Source organism: Megascapheus bottae, chromosome 25 (genome assembly GCF_031878675.1).
Source record: "Megascapheus bottae isolate mThoBot1 chromosome 25, mThoBot2.hap1, whole genome shotgun sequence".
Lineage (NCBI taxonomy): Eukaryota > Metazoa > Chordata > Mammalia > Rodentia > Geomyidae > Megascapheus > Megascapheus bottae.
In genome coordinates, this window is record NC_143533.1 from 14154699 (window position 1) to 14174951 (window position 20253).

General features: G+C 36.4%; 1 protein-coding gene across 8 annotated transcripts in view; it reads right to left on the reverse strand.

Annotated features, from left to right (window-relative positions):
• The window catches only part of Tcf12 (transcription factor 12), a 266660-nt gene that overhangs the window by 49384 nt on the left and 197023 nt on the right, over positions 1 to 20253 (reverse strand). For 3 of the 8 annotated variants that reach the window (XM_090358338.1, XM_090358337.1, XM_090358336.1), the window contains exon 1: positions 6082 to 6222. The exons of the other annotated variants lie outside the window; for them this stretch is intronic. In XM_090358338.1, coding sequence (XP_090214464.1) covers positions 6082 to 6150 — 69 coding nt within the window. In that variant the 5' untranslated portion in view covers positions 6151 to 6222. Of the gene's footprint in view, positions 1 to 6081; positions 6223 to 20253 lie in introns of those variants that run through there. 8 annotated transcript variants of the gene reach the window in all.

Below are 20253 nucleotides of genomic sequence, written 5' to 3' on the forward strand. Positions count from 1 at the left end.
GCAGTGGTGGCTCCTAGCTACACAGGAGGCTGAGAGCTGAGGATAAGGGTTTGAAGACAGTCAGGGCAGGAAAGTCTGTGAGACTCTTATCTCCAATTAATCACAGAAAAAGCTGAAAGTGATGCTTAGCTTAAGTAATAGTTTAGCTAGCCTTGAGCAAAAGAAGCTTAGGGACAGCACCCAGAAAAAGAAAATTTTTTTTGTTGAGGTATTAGGAGGAAATTAAGGGCATTTCCTAAACTAATATCATATATACTTTCCTGATCAACTTGAATCTATTTTGGGTATGCATAGTGGTTATATGTATATTGTATGATTTTTTTTAAGTTGTCATTATCTACCTACTTCCTTGTTTTTTCTACAAATAAAGTTAAAACAGAACCCCAAAGAAAATGTTAAGGGCTGGGAGAGTAGAGTGAATGCCTAGAATGCATAAAGACCTGGTTTCGACTCCTTGGTCCCACATACATAGAAAAAGCTGGAAGTGGTGCTGTAGCTCAAGTGGTAGAGCATTAGCCTTGAGAAAGCCCAAAGACAGTGCCCAGGCCCTGAGTTCAAACCCTAGGACTGGCAAAAAAACCAAACCAAAACAATAACAAAAAAACCAATTAATATTTTCTACAGTCTTAAATATAAATAAAAAGATCAAGATCTTTTCCCCAAGAGTAAAATAAACTTTTTCCCTAGCATAAAAGAAGAATTCCAGGTGGGTTCTGATGCCTCATGCTTGTAATCCTAGCTACTCAGGAGGCTGAGATCTTTGAAGGCAGCTGGGGCAAGAATGTCACAGAGACTCTTATCTTCAATTAAGCACAAAAGGCCAGAAGTGGTGCTGTGGCTCACATGGTAGAATGCTAGCTCTCAGTGAAAAAGCTCAGAACAGAGGCCAGGCCCATAGTTCAAGTCTAGGACTGCTCCCCACCCCCATGCAAGAAAAAAGAATGCCAATGTACAAAATATCTTAAAATCAGTGACTGCTTTTGCTTGTTAATACAGTTGATGGTTATCTGTTTATAGCTGGGAAAAAAAAAACGCTCTAAGTTAAATATCTTGTTCTAGAGTGTTTTATACTGTATATGTTATAATTTCCTTAATAATCACACTTTTTCTGGAGATTTTTTTTTGCCAGTCCTGGGCTTGAGCTCAGGGTCTGAGCACTGTCCTTGGACTTTACTTTGCTCAAGGCTAGCACCCGGGTCTTCGTGCATGCTAGGCAAGCACTCTACCACTAGGCCCAACTCCCAGCCTTCTGGAGAAATTTCTAAAGGACAGAGTTAATACTTGTTTTTTAAGATAACAGTGAATAAATCCACCATTCAAACCCAGAATCTGATTTCCTTTCTTCAGTAAACTCATGACTAAATGGAAAGGAACACTGATTTCTCTCCCCCAAAACATTAAGTGACCCAGGACAATATGCTTTCTAGGTAAGGTTTAGAGTTTCAACTCACTATAGCGTTTGTATCCACTTGAAGAACAACAAGGACAAATTTTCTTGGGCTCATTACTATAATCTTAGGATACTTGCTCTAAGTTTGGGGGACAGGGATGAAGTCCAAAGCAGGTTTGTGCAGAAGTTCTTGTCGTTTGAGGGCTTTGGCATTCTATGCTCAGGAAAATGTTCATGACCACATTTTCCTCACCATAAAATTGTTATACTTAACTACCCTGGGCATACAGACAGTTTGGAGATTTGAATTAATTAAAACTTTTTTTATGTTAATTAGTACTAAATCCTCAAAAACAACAAAACTGCAGTGCTATATAACTCTTGAAATGGCTTTTGTGCTTTTATCTAAAAATGTTCATTTGAAAAAAGTATGTCTTGGGACAATTTACAATATAATTTGAGTTACTTGCTACTTTGTGATTTTTGAGAAAAAACAAATTATGTGGGCAGGAAGATGCCAAAACTTTGGCTACACCAATTTTCAGTACAAAGAATTCCTATTAGAAGAGACCTGAGACTTGCTAGTTCAATTTTCTAAGTTTTTAAAACATGCCAATGATATTTTATAGTTCATCATCTAAGGTAAAAATCTAGTAAAATTTTGACTGGCTGGGGATTTAGTTCAGTGGTGATATTTGTGAGGATCCAAATTGAATCCTCAGCAATCCTTTCCTCCAAAATTAGAACTACAAAAATTTTACTTGAGAAGCCTAGTGGTAGAGTGCTCACCTAGCATGCACAAAGCCCTGGATTCGATTCTTCAATACCACATACACAGAAAAGACTAGAAGTGGTGCTGTGGCTAAGGTGGCAGAACAGTAGCCTTGAACAAAAAGTATTCAAGGACAGTGCCCAGGACCTGAGTTCAAGCTCCGGGACTGACAAAAAAAAAATTACTTGACTGGCCACATGAATTAGCACTCATAAAATTGTTATAACATAGATCATATATGCAAGCCATATTTGTAAAAATGGTATATAGTATTTTGCTCAGTGATTCTTTCCAGTGCATAGTATTTTCATACAAAGGGTAACATAGTCCAACTTTTTTTTAGCCTTTTGTTAGAAAGACTAATTTTATTCATACTTTGATGACATAACGATGAAAACTTGATCTTGGGTGATGAACATGGATTCAAATTCTGACCGCCCTAACTGGATGGAGTTTGAACATATCACTTAACTTTCTTGAAGCTTATTTTCCTTACTTATAAAACCATCTAAGTGCAATCTGATTTTGAGTTAGATGAACATGAAGTTCTGGAGTAGCCTGGAGGAGCCCTCAGTCAGGTTCTTTTCCATATTTCGTTCAAGAAGCTCCACACTTAAAATGTGCTTTAGCTATTGCTAAAAACTTGGAGTTCTTTTTCCTGTCTCGTAAAATTAAATAATCCTCTGATACCATGAGAAAAAAAAAAGATCATCGTGTCTGGACTTGCTGTAATTCTTGTATCTGGAAAAATCTGCAACAATTTGAGTTCAAGGCTGCTTAATAGCTCAGAAACAGGACAGGACAAATTTACAGGTTTGAAGATAAATGTTGGAAGGCCTTTCCTTCCCACAACTTTCCATTCTTGACCTCTTTGGTACTCTAGGGCTTCGCATAAGGGGTATAATTAATTTATATCAATGAGGGAACTGCATGCAGATGAAGTTCTTAAAAAGTAATCTTAGAAACTATTTTTTGCTATTTCTTAAATCTAATGTTCAAAGTTCTAGTTCTAATTTCCCTATTTATCACACACACACACACACACACACACACACACACACACACACACTAATCCTTCACTACATGATGCACAATGCAATCATACAAAAAGTCACATACGACACAGAACATTAACATCTTCTGCTTTCAAATAGAAAAAAAACAGAACACTTTGGGCTATTGTTTTGCACATATATACCTGAATCTGTTTTATCTCTAACAAAACAATACTGAACACAATATGAGGTAACAAAATATGAGAAGCCTCTTCTAGACTACTTAATCTGACTTCCTAGACTGTTCAGTTTTACTAAAATATTACAAAAACATAACTATACCCTTAAATGTATGAAACTAACTTATAAACTTCAACACTAGATTTTCTAACAGGTATTTTGTTGAAGGCTAGAACTGCTTAAGATTTCTCATTGTCTTATAGCACCCGTAAAGGCATGTTAAAAATGAAATCGATATGAACTTCTTAGCATTTAAAAGTATTACTCTGTTCTATCATGTTAAATCAATAAAATGAGACTACAGAGCTTAAATTTAACCTGTTCGCCATGAGAATTAGCAAACAGAATGAGAATGAAAAAGTGAGGAAGTATATTTCCACTCATTTTTATTGATATTAATACATTTATTAACACTAAAATACTAATAAACAATTATTAATAGAAGTCTAGAAAAACTGATACAAAGCATTGATAGACATTTCCCACTAATACTATGGTACATTTACATAGGGCTGAGAGAAGGCCACATAACTTAGATATACCATATAATTTTCTTATTAAAGAAAAATGAAGTCAAGAATAAAATTTCTAATAATTTTAGTACACTTTCTAGTAATTATTATAAAATAATGTTAAAAGTAAAGGCAGATAGAAATAAAATTCATGTTAATCCTTGGGGGTCTTATGTATCAGAGGATTAAAACCATATCTCATTTCTTTACACATTTTTCAAGAATATACATGTTACCTTTGACCTATATCAGGCACAGGCTATCGATTTTCAGGCAACTTCTCTACCACAGCAGCCATGCCATCCTACCATAAGCCTGGAAATATTTAATACTTATCAAAGCTTCCCCCACCCGCTCAGTGTAGAACAAAGAGGAATGTTGTAATAGAGGGATCTGTGCTCTTGAAAGAGAAAAAAACACCAAAAAACTCTAAATTCAATTTGAGTTATGGTGTCACTGGTTCGGGGGCTTTGTATAATTAATTTTACTGAACTTGTGTGCATATGTGCACAAACATAGCTACATGCCATCTTAAAACAGCAGTTTTACTTAAAATCAAACACAAAAGAAAAATACTTTTTGAAGGCATCAGGCAAGGGAATTATTTGAAATAAAGGATTTTTACTCATCTATCTAAATCTACTTCTCACATTCTCTAAAGCTCTGTTTACTATGGGCATGCTGAACACACTTCAATGAGTTTAAAGATATTTTGGCTTGAAAAATATCTTCATTGATTAGGAAAGCTGATCCAAAAGTTCGCACATAACCAAACCACTAGCCTAATACGAAGAGGCCTTATACCTACCAAAGCAGTCAACAAGCAAGAGTACCCTTTATTAGTTCTTAGTACCCTAATCGTAACCAAATACTGCTTTAAAACATTTTCAATTGGTAAAGAGGAAGGACAAACATATCCTATTTTGTATCTACTTTAGGACGATGTAACTATAATTTCTTATACTTCAAAAATAAAAAATGTGCCCCATCATTAAAACCACTAATGTAGTTTTTCTTTCTTTCTTTCTTTCTTTCTTTCTTTCTTTCTTTCTTTCTTTCTTTCTTTCTTTCTTTCTTTCTTTCTTTCTTTCTTTCTTTTTTTGCCAGTCCTGGACCTTGAGCTCAGGGTCTGAGCACTGTTCTTGGGCTTTCTCAAGGCTAGAGCTCTCCCACTTGAGCCACAGCACCATTTCTGGCTTTTTTTCTATGTATGTGGTACTGAGGAATCGAACCTGGGCCTTTATGCATGCTAGGCAAGCACTCTACCACAAGGCCAAACTCCTGGCCCCTAATGTAGTTTTTCTTAAGATGTCTGAAGAGGCTTTTTTTTTTTTTTTTTGAAAGATGGAGTACGAGATTACTCAGTTTCTTACACAAAACAAGGTTGTATTCAGTAGTGTAACATTTTATAAAGTTTATCAAGTTTTAAAAATAGTACCTATTGAATCTCTCGGAAAAGTTTATTTTTAGAACACACACAATCCTCTGACTTTTGGGAATTAATTACACTGTCATTAACTTATAGAAAAGTCTTGTTTAGCAATATTATTTTAAAACACCTAACCATGTGTTAGATATAGTCCAGGAATATATTCTTTGGAAAACATATAAATGCATTCTTTAAAAAACAATGATTTATTTTATGAATCTGTACAAGGTCAAAATTCTAGTATGATTAGAAACAGATGGCATCCCAGAAAAGCCAGGCTCTGGACCTGAAACTCCAAACAGGAAATACGGCCCTCACTAGCTGACTGGTTCCCTAATCATTCCCAGAGCTTCATACTTGTTTTTATGAATATCCAAGATGACTTTCATCTTCCTATTGCATCTACAAAGAAACAAATAGTACTCAGTATGTGTGTATGTACTTACATATAAGCTACACACAATATATGAAAAACCCAAAGTAACTTTCAAGCTCATTGTTAATAAAGGTATCTGGTTAAAACTCAAAACTGTATTTTCTATACCATCTTTAAAAAGAAAGAAAAAGCCAACAATTAACTGTTGAAGACGGTTTTACTCACACAAGTTATAAAGATACAGACTAATCTGTTTTTAAAAGAATAAAGCAAAACTCTACAGATTTAACTAAAAAAGCCCTTAAACTACCCAGTTTTCCCACTAAACAAGTCAGTAAAAAGCTATGTGAACAAAGAAAAGGCTTACCGTTTTCCCATTGTAGTAATACATCAAAGAACTGCTGCCCATTCCAGGGACAGGATAAGCACAATACATGTTGATTTTGAAAATGTTACTCTTTGCAGCTAATGTACACAGCTTCTCTCCAAGACATACATCCACTCAGGCAAACAGAGTAAGTCTTCAGTATTACCCATCCACACATGGATCTACTCAAAAGGAACTTATGCAAAATAGGACTGAACCAACTCACAGAGCACAGAGGGAGGGAGGGTTTAATGCTGTAAGTAATCTCTTTCAATTTCCTCAAGCCCTTGCATTTGTGGAGGATACCAGTAAGACAAATTTCGGGATAATGAAACAAATACTCTAAACTGTTACACAGAGAAACCTAAAGGTAAATATCCAACAATTATTAACTTTATTGTGTGCATGTATATGGATATATGCCTGTATGCATACAAAGGCAAACACAAAGAAAGGTAAACTGACAGATCTGCTAATCTGTTTTTAGTTTTAATTAAATTACAGCACTTGTGGCAAATGCACACGCACACACACACACACACACACACACACACACACACACACACACACACACACACAAAAACCTTGCCTACTACACCTCTAGCAACATCACCATCTGGCATGGTCTAAGTTGCTTCCAACTGATAAAAACATGATCTAGCAATCAGGAACTGGAAACACCAAAACACGTGTTACAAGAAGGATCCAGACAGTTAAGCCTAGTACAAAGTTACTTCCTGGAGAAGTCAGACCATTGTGTAAAAGTGCCTTGACTAACTAGAACAGACTATGACTTTAAAAAAACGCTATAAAAAAAATCAAACTGAAAAAACATTTTAGTTGAAACGTTTATTCTAAAAATTGAAAAGTACCTGAAAAATAAATTACTTGCTTTTAAAAGGGAATCATTTAACAATACAGATTTTCAGTTATAGCGTGCCTTGAATTTCTTATTCACAACCCGAACAAAAAGTTTGTATTAAAATGCAGTTTCCCAAAACATCTAATCAGTAATTAAATGTAAAGAAAACAAGGGTTTGTTTCCCATGATATAAAGTATGAAAGTCTGGTGTGTGTAGACCAAATGTGCACTGCAGCTTGTGTCCCTTACTGAAGTTTTCCTGGAAGCCTTTTCTCTTAAGTTCACTGTTGTTCTTAGGGAATGTTTTATGTATTTTTGTTTAGTCAATTCTCAAATTTCTCAGAAAGGAGAAAGGAAAATAAATATTCCAAAAATTTTTCTAACTCACTAAAATACTTCAAAGAGGATTTTTAAACATTGTCTCTTAATACATTTCTCTCACCTGACTACATTTTGCTACTCAAAATTTTTCCGGTTTATTTTTGGTTGTAGATTCTAATCCAGCAAAACAAAATAAACTTCTCTCTTTTTTTCTTCTCATTCTCCTCACTAAAATCTCTTCATGTTATCGCTTTCTCTGTGCTTTGTGGGCTACAGTCAGGCTGTATTAATCAGAGAACTCACAAGCTGCAAAAAAGGGGTACACCACTTTATATTTTACACCTTTCACAAAGCAGAAATCCTCTGCAAAATGTTAGGCATAATCTGTAAGAAATTTCAACCACTCTCAAAAAAAAAAAACCAACAACAAAATCCCTTCATTCTTATGAAATATGATGATCACACCATAGTAGTAAAACTGAATCAGACAATAAAGCCAGCTAACTTCACAGTGTTTTTAAAAGCTGATGGTATCGGAACAACAATAAAACCTCCCCACACTCTCCAGATATAGAAAAGGCTAAGCAGCAGCTGCAAAAGAACATCCCTGTACAGCAGACTATTAAAATGCCAGTCTGCAGAGTGCTGTGCAACTTCCTCCCTCCTGAGAGCCACAAAGACCCATTTCAATCCTTGGAGAACTGTGTAAAAAGCTTTGATTTACAATTAACAATGCCACATCTTAAACCATTCAAGTAAATTTTAGTCGTTATAGACAGTCTTTCTCTACTGACAGAACAGCTACTACGTAAAAGAAGGCAGAAAAAGAAAGAAAAACCAATTCTTCAAAAATTTCCTTTTTCTATTTGCTATTAATTAAAAAAAAAACCTTAGTTTTGAAAGAAATAGAGGAGACATAAAGAGGGAAGCAAACTTCACTCATAACACACACACACACAATATTTTTCTTTCTATAATCACTGCTCCTACCTGAGAAAACTTTTTTTCTTATTGGTCAGAAAATCCACTTGCAATAGTTAAGCATATCTCTCTGGTGTCTGATAGAAAACAGAGAATGTATAGTGTTGTCTGGCAAAACAAATAGGCTAATGTAAACCCAAAACTAGGCAACCAACAGTGGCTATTAAACCAAGTGAAAAAAACTTTTAAATTTCATCAGCAGTTATTTTAGAGGCTATAAAATTAAAAGAAAAAACAAAAGCATTCAGATAAAATTAAAACTCAGAGAAAAGCCAAACAATAAAATCAAATCTCTTTTACTGTTCCAAAATCAGTTTACCAAGTGAGGTTTGATGTTAAACCTGAAATCCAGATGTGAAAGGATGGTTTCTAAAGAGTGAAGGAATTATTTAGGAGCTCTTCTGCTTTTTTAATCTCTCTCTCAAAAACAAAGATTTAAAAATCCAAGGATATAACACAATACCAGTCATTTAGCATATATTATCACCTATACAGATAGTAGGTATAGAAATAAAAAAAAACCAAATTAAACTACATCTGTATTTATGGCTATATGCAACTTATTCCTAAACAAATCATCAAGAAAACTGGAGGCAATTTAAATAAAAGGTTTCTATATCCTACTTGTATGAGGTACCAAAGACTTTTTAGCTTGCCACTCCAAAATACCATCTTATTGAAGTTGACCATGCTTAAAAGAAAACTAAAACTGAATGATACAGACAGCCATTTGCTTGATCATAGTTATAAATTGTCCTCTACTAGAATATCTTCTTTTCTCTTCTTCAAAAATATAAAAGAAAAAAACTAATTTAATCTATGCAACAGCTGCAGCACATTTTTTTTTCCCTTAAGGAGAATCATATTACAGGAAAAAATGCACATAGATAGATCAAGTGTTGCTTTAGTCAGTGCAGTTGTTTAATCTTTGCTTTTTTTTTTTTTAAAGGAACATGTCAAGGGTTAATCCTGTGACTCAGTCTGACAAAACGAGTCAGCTGGAGACAGAGCCAATTTTTAAACCTGATTTCAGACAGACGTGCAGTCTGCACAGGAGCTCTGAACTGTCACACACTTTTTATTCTGGATTGTTTCCACCCACAATGGTACATAATCACTAATGTACTGTTTTAATATTTTGTGATCCGACTCCATATTCACCATATTTAGTGTGCCAGCCTAAAAATACAAGTTTCTGAGCAAGATGGGCATTATTGTATACTCAAGCAAAATGATAAATTAAAGTATCAGAGACCTAGAAAAAATAACATGGACTCCTACATCTTTTGCTAGCAAACTGATGATTAAGGATTACTACGTTTCATGGATTTTCAAAATGTATTTTCTCCTCAAATATCCCAAGACGTAAACTGGGTAGAAAAAAGCTAAATTGTACAATTTTCTCTTTTCTTCTAAAGATTTCAGGAAAGATGTTTTCAAAAAGTACACTCTAGGTGAAGGACATCTGAAACTCCAACTTAAATTCCAGTTTTGACTTCTAAAATTTCCTTCTTTCTTTCAATTTTTCTGTTTATTGGGAAATCGTGTAATAGAAAAGGTTCATGAGCCCGTACAGTACTTTTATCCATTTTGTTCATCTTTATCTCTGATTAATATCACTCTAATATTTACATTTGTTTGTGAAGCTATCTAAAGTAAGAGTGTTTCAAGTAACATAAAACTTTATATAATTTCCCCAAAAGCCCCAGCTTAATTATATGTTAATAAAGCCAGTTAATAGTTAATTTTATTGTACATTCTTCAAAAACAAGCAACATGCTACTGTTCCAAAAAAGCAAGATAATCCAGCTGGAACACTAAATCTAAAACCTACACATATGGATTCCCCATGAAAAGTTTCAACATTATTTCTAAGTGAATTAATCATTAGAAAGTAGTCGTTTGGAATAATGAATGAAGCCCAACTTAAAATTTACATATGATTAATTCTACAAATGAACTCTATTTCTCTGAAGGATAAAACTCAATAAATAACCAATTACTGGATACAAGGGAGGTAGGGGTAAAGTGAGATTTAAAGAGTGATAGAATCTGCAAAGGACAAATCCTCCTCTTCCTGATTTAGTTTGGATGGAGATGGGTTCTTCAAACCAGTCCATTATCATTTAATGTACATTAAAGACAATAGTGAAGCTGGGCACTGTGGCTCACGTAATCTTAGCTACTCAGGAGGCTGAGATCTGAGGATCATGGCTCAAAGCCAGCCAGGGCACTAAAGTCCCGGAGACTATTATCTCCTGTTATTCACTAGAAAACCGGAAGTGGTACTGTGGCTCGAGGAGCAGGGCTATAACCACGAGCTGAAGAGCTCAGGGGCAACACCGAGCCTCAGAGTTCAAGTCCCATGACTCACCAAAAAAAAAAAAAAAAAAAGATAATAGTGCTACTGACCTGATATCACACGGTGCCTTCTAACTCAACAACTACTCTCATCTTGCTGATACTCTGTCTGAATCTTAACCCAAAGCTATACTTGTTTCCATTATCAGACATTTGATGGGAATGAGGTGTATCAGTGCAAATGTAAAAATACATTTCTCCAGGCAAGGCATGTAGCTCAGTGGCTAAGTGTGTGCTTATCATGTGCAAGACCCTGGGTTCCATTACCAATTGTATCAACAAAGCAAACAGACTCCCTTCCCACAAGAGAAACAAAATCCAAAAACAACTGTTTCCAACACAGAGCACATACACACAGTAACATTCATATGTTGTGGAACATTAAATTTCTTACTGTTACTTTATAAGTATCTCTAGTCTAACTTGAGTTTTAGAAATATTTAGTAATTAACAAAACAGAAAATCCATTAGTATAGCCAATGAAAAATAATCATATATGTTTATGGCAAAAGAATACTTAATTTCTTTTTTTTGACAACCATAATTATGATTATAATGAGAACATATGAAAAAGACTATCTCCCAGTTAGAAGGCAAGTAAACTTCTGAGGGAAATAAGCAGTATTCATCTCACACTTACCCCATCACCCAAAGCTCCAAAAAGGCACTCATTAGATACCACTTCCAATGAGAGACAACAGATACTGAAGCAAGTAGCATGCATACTTCTTTTGATCACCAACATAGCAGTTTTCTTTGAGAAATTAAGGAAGGGGCATTTCACTGTCCTAATAATACTGCAACTTTTGGCTGTTGGCTTCTTTTCCCCCAAGAATTATAGTTTGTTACTTCTCATTTACCATTTGAAATAACACCATAGAGAATTATTAGCTATGGTGCAACTTGATAATTTTCCTGCAGATGGCTCTGTAATCACAGGACTGCCTACTGGTATGTGTGCACACATGAAATAAAACAGCTATGATGAGGAAGACGTCTAGTTTTCACACTTTTCATCCAACTAGCACTTGTTGAAGAGTTTTTAAACACAAAGCTTTGAATTTTGTAGGCAATCTAATAAAAGTTTAACTAAACAGAGCTATTATTTTGCAACCTCTATAAAGGTAATAATTATTATAAGCACAGCTTAGTAAGTACAATCTTTTCTCTTTTACTTATTTATTTCTTTTTTGGCCAGTCCTGGAGCTTAAGCTCAGGACCTAAATGTGATCCATCCTTAGGCTTCTCAACGCTAGAGCTCTACCACTGGAGCCACAACAACACTTTCTATAAGTGGTACTGAGAAATTGAACCCAGGTCTTTGTGAGTGATAGGGAAGCATTTTTACCACTAGGCCAAACTCCCAGCACCTTTTCTTTCTTTTTTAAATATCACTTTTTGTTGTTGTTTGCTTCTTCTCTGGGTCCCTCAATCTTTCTTTTCCAAGCTGCAAAATGACAGATCCTTTTAGTTTATGAGAAAGGGAACAGCATGAACCTGATTTATTCTATATTAAGTTTGGTTTTATTTTAAGAGTATAGAAGTAACGTCTGTATCTTAGTCTAGTACCATTTCAAGAATCTAAAGCTCCAAATAACTTAATACATTATTTCTGGTTCACAATCTGTGTTTTAGTTTCAGCAAACATTCTAGTGGCAGTACTTATTAATACTTAACCCTGAATAATTAAGTATTGAGTACCATTAAAAACATCCTGCTTTAACATTTATGATTAAGTGTCAAATCAAAGCTAAACTTTTGCTATATTTAACTAGAAGAAATCACATAGATCCTAATCTTAAGAAGGAAACTAAGAAGAACAAGTTCTTCTAAATGATACTAGTAACGAAGTTTCATTTTAAAAAACACAACTCAGAAAACTATAATAAAACAGGGAAAGAAAAAAAATGGTGTTGGTGGTTTCTTTTGAATATGGAAACAGTAAAACACTAAAATATTTAGTATGCACCTCTAGTAAGAGTGATACATCACCCTAGCAATAACAATTGTCCCTTACGAGACAAATTGTGAGAAAGACACAAGGCTTGACAGCAATCTATTAAGCTACTTGTTCTGTGTGCCTGCATCACTCATCAACATACCAGAGCACAAGTATTTTACCCCATATGAAATAAGCTGCTCATGTTCCAGAATATTGTAGAGTTTTATCGTGTAATACAAAAGAGCACTGAACTAGGAGTCAGCAGATCCAGGCCTTATACCTATGAGGCATGAGAACTCAGGGAAGGTCTCTTTGCAAAATTATTTCTGCAAAATTCAGAAATTAAGCTATGCGGAAGATTTTCTAGCCATTAAAACTAGTACTTTTTTTTTTTTTTTTTTTGCCAGTCCTGGCTTGAACTCAGGGCCTGAGCACTGTCATTAGGCTTTCTCAAGGTTAAAGCTCTAACATTTGAGCCACAGCATGACTTCTGACTTTTTCTATGTATGTGGTATTGAGGAATCAGACCTGAGTCTTCATGCATACTAGGCAAGCACTCTATCACCAGGCCAAACTCCCAGTTCCTAATACAATTTTTGTTTTACCTACTTCACCCCAAAACTTTGAATTCTCATTTTAAAAGATTTTTGTCTTCCAAACTTTTGTCTATTGGGTTATACTGAATACTTTACCTGTTAAAAGGAAGTCAAAGACATGTAACAACCATTAAGACCTCTGATTAAGAATAAAACAAATCACTATCACTAAGGTAAAGCAATTTCAGTGAAGAATGCACTTTTATACACGGACACAATTTCTTTTCAGAAGCCAAACAATTTGTTGTTTTCTGAATTAAACCCTGTCACATTACTAAAGAGCTGCTGCAGTCCACCAAAAGTCCACAGCAACCTCAAATAGTGTTGTTAATCACAAAAGTGGCATAATTAAAAGCCCATATCCTCATGTTTCCTGAGAGCAGGTCCAAGAAAGGAATCCACAAACACCTGCAACTTCAGTTCTAAGGATAAGCATCCAAGTACATTTTATATGCTAATGGGCTAGTTATAAATTTCTACTGCCTATAATAGATTTATTGAAATCACCATGCTTCTTAAAACCTGTGTAGTATCTGGAACAAAACAGCAGAAACAAAACAAAAGATGTAGACACCAAAGTAAGGGTGGGGATGGGGGATGGGAATGCTTAATATCTTACCAATAAGCAAAAACTCTTGACTGTATCATTGTTTACTCAATAAAAATTTGGCTGATTTAATAATGTTCAATGTGATATACAGGTCATATGTTTTGCTTAATACACAGCATGATCTGGAAAATAAAAGACTCACAGTCAAGTGTTTTAGATAAACAAGGTTCTGATTTGTGGTAGGCAAAAAATAAAGTTATGGAGTTCATCTAAACAAATGGGTTGTGGCTCCTGCATTATCTTTTTTTTCTTTTTCTTCTTTTTTTTTTTCGTGCCAGTTCTGGGCTTTAACTCAGGGTATGAGCACTGTCCTTGGGTTTTCTCAAGGCTAGAGCTCTACCACTTGAGTGACAGTACCACTTCTGGCCTTTTCTTGTATGTGGTACCGAGGAACAAAACCTGGGTCTTCATATATGTTAGGCAAGCATTCTATCACTAGGCTATGTTCCAGCCCTTTATTTTTGTTATGATACTGGTATTTGAACACAGGGCCTCATAATTGCTTAGCTTGCTTGCTGGGAGAGTGATCTGCCACTTGAGACATACCTCAGCCTTGATTTTTGATTATCTTTGGAGATAAAGTCTCATGGGCTTTCCTGCCCTAACTTGCTATGGAGCCTGTTGACACTTGGCTGGAATGTGATCTACTAGATACTTGCCTGCCCTTAACCTTGGCTATTTTAACTGAAGCAACTGATACATTTAAAAGACTCAAATTGTGTCAGTATTGTTAAAATTGGAAGGAAGATCATATAAACATAAGAACGCGATATCCTACTGTCAAGATTGTAAGCCAAATGTATATCACATTATAAACCAAATGTATATCTTTTCTAGCTTGTTAGAGTATCTAGGCTGAGAAACAGTCTATGCTCCTGTAAATGTGGAAACTTCAGTACTTTCCTGATGAGAAATTGGAACTTTTTCTTCTGTCTGCCAAGTTTTTACAGATATGAACACATTCATAATATAAGGGCTAAAATAAAATATATGTATAGTCTTTATTTTCCTGAAGACACTTTAGATGTCCAATGTGTACTTTATACCTACTCTGAGTCAAATGAGCACGGATCATCAAGAAGAGGTAACATTTGATTGTTCATTTGATGAACAAATGATTACATCATATCTATTATGTACTTTAGGGCTGTAGACACAGTAATAAACAACCTAAGTTACATTTCTGCCTCAATACCTCACTCTTATATGACAAATAAATTAGGCTATATATTAGATGGCTTTGAGAGATGTAAAGGAAAATATAGCACGAAAAAGAAAACAGTTACTGGGAATGTGCTGACATTTTATGCAAGATAGTAAAAAAAGATTCCCACTGAAGTTAAAGGTGATCAAAGAGAAAGCTCGGGAAGTGTGGTCTGACGGAGACCAGGTAAATGAAGCACACAGCTCTAAGGCTGAACTGTGCCTGGTACCATTAAGAAGCAATAAAATGCTGGGTACCAGTGCCACACACCTGTAATCTTAGCTCCTTAGAAACTACCTTTTTATTTTAAGGCCTCTGGGTTCAGCAATGATAAGCTACTGGAAGACTTTTTTTTTTTTTTTAAGTAGAAATGGTGTATCTGACTTAGATTTTAAAATAACATGCCTGTTTAAATAAAAATAAAAGACAAAGACTGAAGAAAAATGGAAAAAACTAGAGGGGAAGCTGTTGATATAATTCAAGAGATAAAGGTAGCTTGGATAAACAGCATAGCAATATAGGGTGACAAATGGCTATCTTGAAGGTAATTTTATTTATTTAGTTAGTTAATTTTGCCAGTTGTGGGGCTTGAACTCAGGGCCTGAGCACTGTCCTTGGACTTTTTCTCAAGGCTAGAGCTCTACCACTTGAGTCACAGCACTACTTGCATCTTTTTTCTATGTATGTGATACTAAGGAATCGAACTCATCATGCTTGTTAGGCAAGCACTCTACCACTAGGCCAAATTCCTGGCCCTTGAAGGTAATTTTAGTATAAGGAATTTAGTGTGGGAAGACTACCATGCTTTACAGTGTATGTATGTGTGTGCGTGAGCATGTGTACATAATGCCAGTCTTGAAGCTTCAATTCTGGTATTGAGTGTTGTCACTGAGCTTTTTTCACTCAAGGCTAGCATTCTACCACTTGACCCACTTCTGGCTGTCCTGATGGTTAATTAGAGGTAAGAGTGTCAGGGACTTCCTTGCCATAATCTGCAGATTTCTTGAGCAATAAGGATCATAGGTATCAAATACCAATGCCTTGATTTCATGATTACATTTTTATGTCAATGAAACTAGGATGAAAATAAAGCCTCATGTACTCTGGTTTCCATAGTTCAAATGGCCCTGACCTTTGAGTGGTCAATACTTAGTTTGAAACACAGACACAGGAGGAACCAGAAGCCTTGGACTAGCAGTATTCTTTTTTTTTTTTAATTTAATTTAATTAATTTATTTTTTGCCAGTCATGGGCCTGAGGGCTTGAGCTCAGGGCCTGAGCATTGTCCTTGGACTTTCTCAAGGCTAGGGCTCTATCACATAAGCCTCAGCACCACTTCCACCTTTTTTTCTATGTATGTGGTACAGAGGAATAGAACCTGGGTCTTGGTGCATGCTAGGCAAGCACTCTACCACTAGGCCAAACTCCCGGCCCAGACTAGCAGTACTCTTCAAATTCTTTAGAAGTTTATGAACATATGTATATAATATTCATTATAATCCTTTGAAATAATACAACTAACAAATAACTTGACTATAATCAAAAGGAGCATTAGTGACAGCAAATTTCATGTTAGCCAACTAGCTAGGACGTAAAATACTTCCTTTACTTTGAATGAAATGGAAACATCTCTAGCCATAAAACTTCATACTTCTACTGATGCTGAATACATTGACAGAGAGTGGCCCTAAGCTGAAACACACTGAGATAACCCAGCTATACATCTCTTCTTTTTGACTTGAAATTGGACCAAAGGCATTGCTGGCTGTTCATACAAAACAAAATCTTGAGGAAGTGGGGCTGTGGCTCAAGGGGTAGGGTGGTAGCCTCGAGCTCAGGGACACCACCTAGGCCCAGAATTTAAGACCCATGACCCACAAAAAGAAAAAGAAAAAGAAAAAGAAAAAGAAAAAGAAAAAGAACCCCCCCCCAAATATCTTCTAAGTATGGATTAGAAGCTTATTATTTATATCTACACAAGTCTGACACTGTTCTCAACAGTAACTACTGTCAGCATAATCAGTGGCTACTTTATCTTATTAAAGTATGAAGAAAATCTTTCATTCAGTGAGCAAAGTGAACCTAAGTTTGGAATGAAATGCAGAACTGTTTCCTTAACACAAAGATCTTCCTGCCCATGTAACCTGCAAAGCCAGTTTTCACTAGCAATGCATTACCACTTTGGAATTTTGTATTGCAGCGTATTTTAAGTACAGCTTATGAAATGGTGAGAACTGAGAAACTCCTAACCATGCCCAGCAGCCGTGTGCCCTCTGCTTATCTGCCTAGCCATCCCATGAGCTAAAAGTAGACAGCTCCCTCAGAAAGCTCAGCTGGACCTGAAGCTGCATGAAAATACTATTTTACCCCCAGAATCATCAGATTTCTTGCTAATTAGTGTTGGACAACTGTCTTAGGCACCCTGTTTTATCTTGGCTTAACAGTGACTTCTGTAGTACAGTACTCCTGCTTGCTGTCTACCTTGCAGTTTTCATAGGTAAATTAGAGACAATTGTGTCTAGAATTCCAACCTTGGACTCCTTCCCTTACTATTTTAGAGAGCTTTTTTTTTTTTGGCCAGTCTTGGAGCTTGAAGTCGGGGCCTGGGCATTGTTCTTGGATACTTTTTTTGCTCAAGGCTAGTGCTCTTAACACTTGAGCCACAGCACCACTTCCAGCTTTTCCTGTGTATGTGGTACCAAGGAATTGAACTCAGGACTTCATGCACTCAAGGCAAGCACTATACCACTAAAACACACTCCTGGCCCAGAGCTGTTTTTCATAATAAGACTGGCCCCAGAAAATTCTGCTAGTAATCAAAAAAAAAAAAAAATCATTCGTGGAGCCAGGTAGAGTGCTTGCCTAGCATGCACAAAGACCGGGGTTCGATTCCTCGGTACCACATACATAGAAAAAAGCCGGAAGTGGTGCTGAGGCTCAAGTGGCAGAATGCTAGCCTTGAGAAAGTCCAAGGACAGTGCTCAAGCCCTGAGCCCAAACCCAGAACTGGCAAAAAAGAAAAAAAAAAAATCATTCGTTTTCTTTTAAAAATATTGGGCAGGATTTAATAATGTAAACTTTTCTGCTTTGCAGCCCAGTTTATTTTATTTGATAAGTCCATAAAAATGCTAAACTCTATATTATTAGACATAGGCTAGTAGCCTTTGTGATCTGAAGTAATCTCAGAATATCCATTTCCAATTATTTCAAGGTATCCGTGAATAGTCAAATTCATGATTCATACTAATTATAAAAGAGCTACAAGTGTTGCCTAGCATGTGGAAGGGTGAGAGGGCCTTGGGTTTTATTCCAGCATTGAAAACAATAATCACACTAAAATGGAAAATAAAATTTTCAATAAGATAAAATCCCTTAAGTTTTTTGAAAGAGAATTTCCAACTAGATTTCTAGCTAGAATTAGCATTTTTAAAACTAGAGAACTCTGTACCTGTATACCAAAAAGTAAGAAAAGGCAGAGCCTAAGTAGCTCTACCTCAGAATAATGTGTGTGTGTGTGTGTGTGTGTTTAAGGGGGAGGGACAAGTCAGAAAATAATTTTTCCAGGTAGAGTACAAAAAAGACACTTAAAAAGTATAACTAAGAACCAGGAGAAGTGGCACACACCTGTAATCCTAGCTACTCAAGAGGCTGAGATCTGAGGATCAAAGTTCAAAGCCAGCGGGCACAAAAGGACCTGAGACCCTTATCTCCAATTAACCTCTAGAAAAAGGGAAGTGGGGCTTGGCTCAAGGGTAGGGCAGTAACCTTGAGCTAAAGAGCTAGAAGACAGCACCCAGGCCCAGGGGTAGGGTGGTAACCTTGAGCTGAAGAGCTCAGGGACAGTGCCCAGGCCAAGTTCAAGCCCTATGACCACCCCCCCAAAAAAAGTATAATTAAGAAACTTTAAACGGCTTTATGGGGAAATACATAAATACACAGGAAAAAGGGTTGGGAGTTTAGCCTAGTGATAAGAGTGCTTGCCTAGCATGCATAAAGATCCAGGTTCAATTCCTCGGTACCACATATATAGAACAGGCTGGAAGTGGTGCTGTGGCTCACGTGGTAAGCACTAGCCTTGGGAAAGCTCAAGGACAGTGTTCAGGCCCTGAGATCAAGCCCTAGTACTGGCCAAAGAAACACACACACACACACACACACACACACACACACACACACACACACACACACACACACACGAAAAAGAGGATGACTTTAGTTTAGAAACATAATTACACACAAAAACCAGTAAAACATTTTATTTGATGCAAAGTCAAGTTTGGGAAGATATTTTCCAATGTGATTTGTGAGACAAGAACATGGGTAACAAAATTTAGGGCATTCTGGAGTTTATCTCATTAGTTTCTTTATGTGAAAGACTTGCTTTCCATAGCATACAAAAGACAAAAAAAAATTCAATGTTTAGAAACCAAGTTAAGAAATAAAGATCTTGGCACTGGTGGCTCACACTATAATCTTAGCTACTCAGGAGGCTGAGATCTGAGGATCACTGCGCAAAGCCAGCCGGGGCAGGAAAATCTTCTAAAATAATCACCAGAAAACTGAAAATGGTGCTGTGCCTCAAATGGTAGAGAGCTAGCCTTGAGCAAAAAGCAGCTCAGGGACAGGGCCCAGGGGCTGAGTTCAAGCCCCAGGACCAGTGCATACAGAGATTAATGCTATCTTACCCACCATCTGTGGGCCTTCATCCACAAACACAAGCACCACCCCATTCTGCAGAGAGAAACAACAACACCAGTGCTCTGCCTGTTAAGTAAGTCTGCCTATTATTGTATGTAGCAGCATTAAAGGTGCAAGATCCTGTTTTCCTCTTTCTTTCTCTCCCCCACCCCCAATCTATCTATCTATCTATCTATCTATCTATCTATCTATCTATCTATCTATCTATCTTTCTTTCTTCCTTCCTTTCGTCCCTCCCTCCCTCCCTCCCTCCCTCCTTCCCTTCTTTCTTTTTTGTCGGTCATGGGGCTTGCACTCTGGGCATGGGTGCTATCCTTGAGCTCTTCATCGGCTGAAGGCTACTGCCCTACCCCTTTAACCACAATGCCATTTGCGGTTTTCTAGAAGTTAATTGGAGATAAGAGTCTCACTGACTTTCAGTGCCCAGGCTGTCTTTGAACCACAATCCTCAGATCTCAGCTTCCTAAGTAGCTAGGATTACAGGTGTGAACCATCACGCCTGGCTTCCATTTATAGTAAAGGGAACACGTATTTTATAGATGACTGAACAATAAACAAGCAACAAATTATTGAAATGGCTGGGAGTTTAGCTTAGTG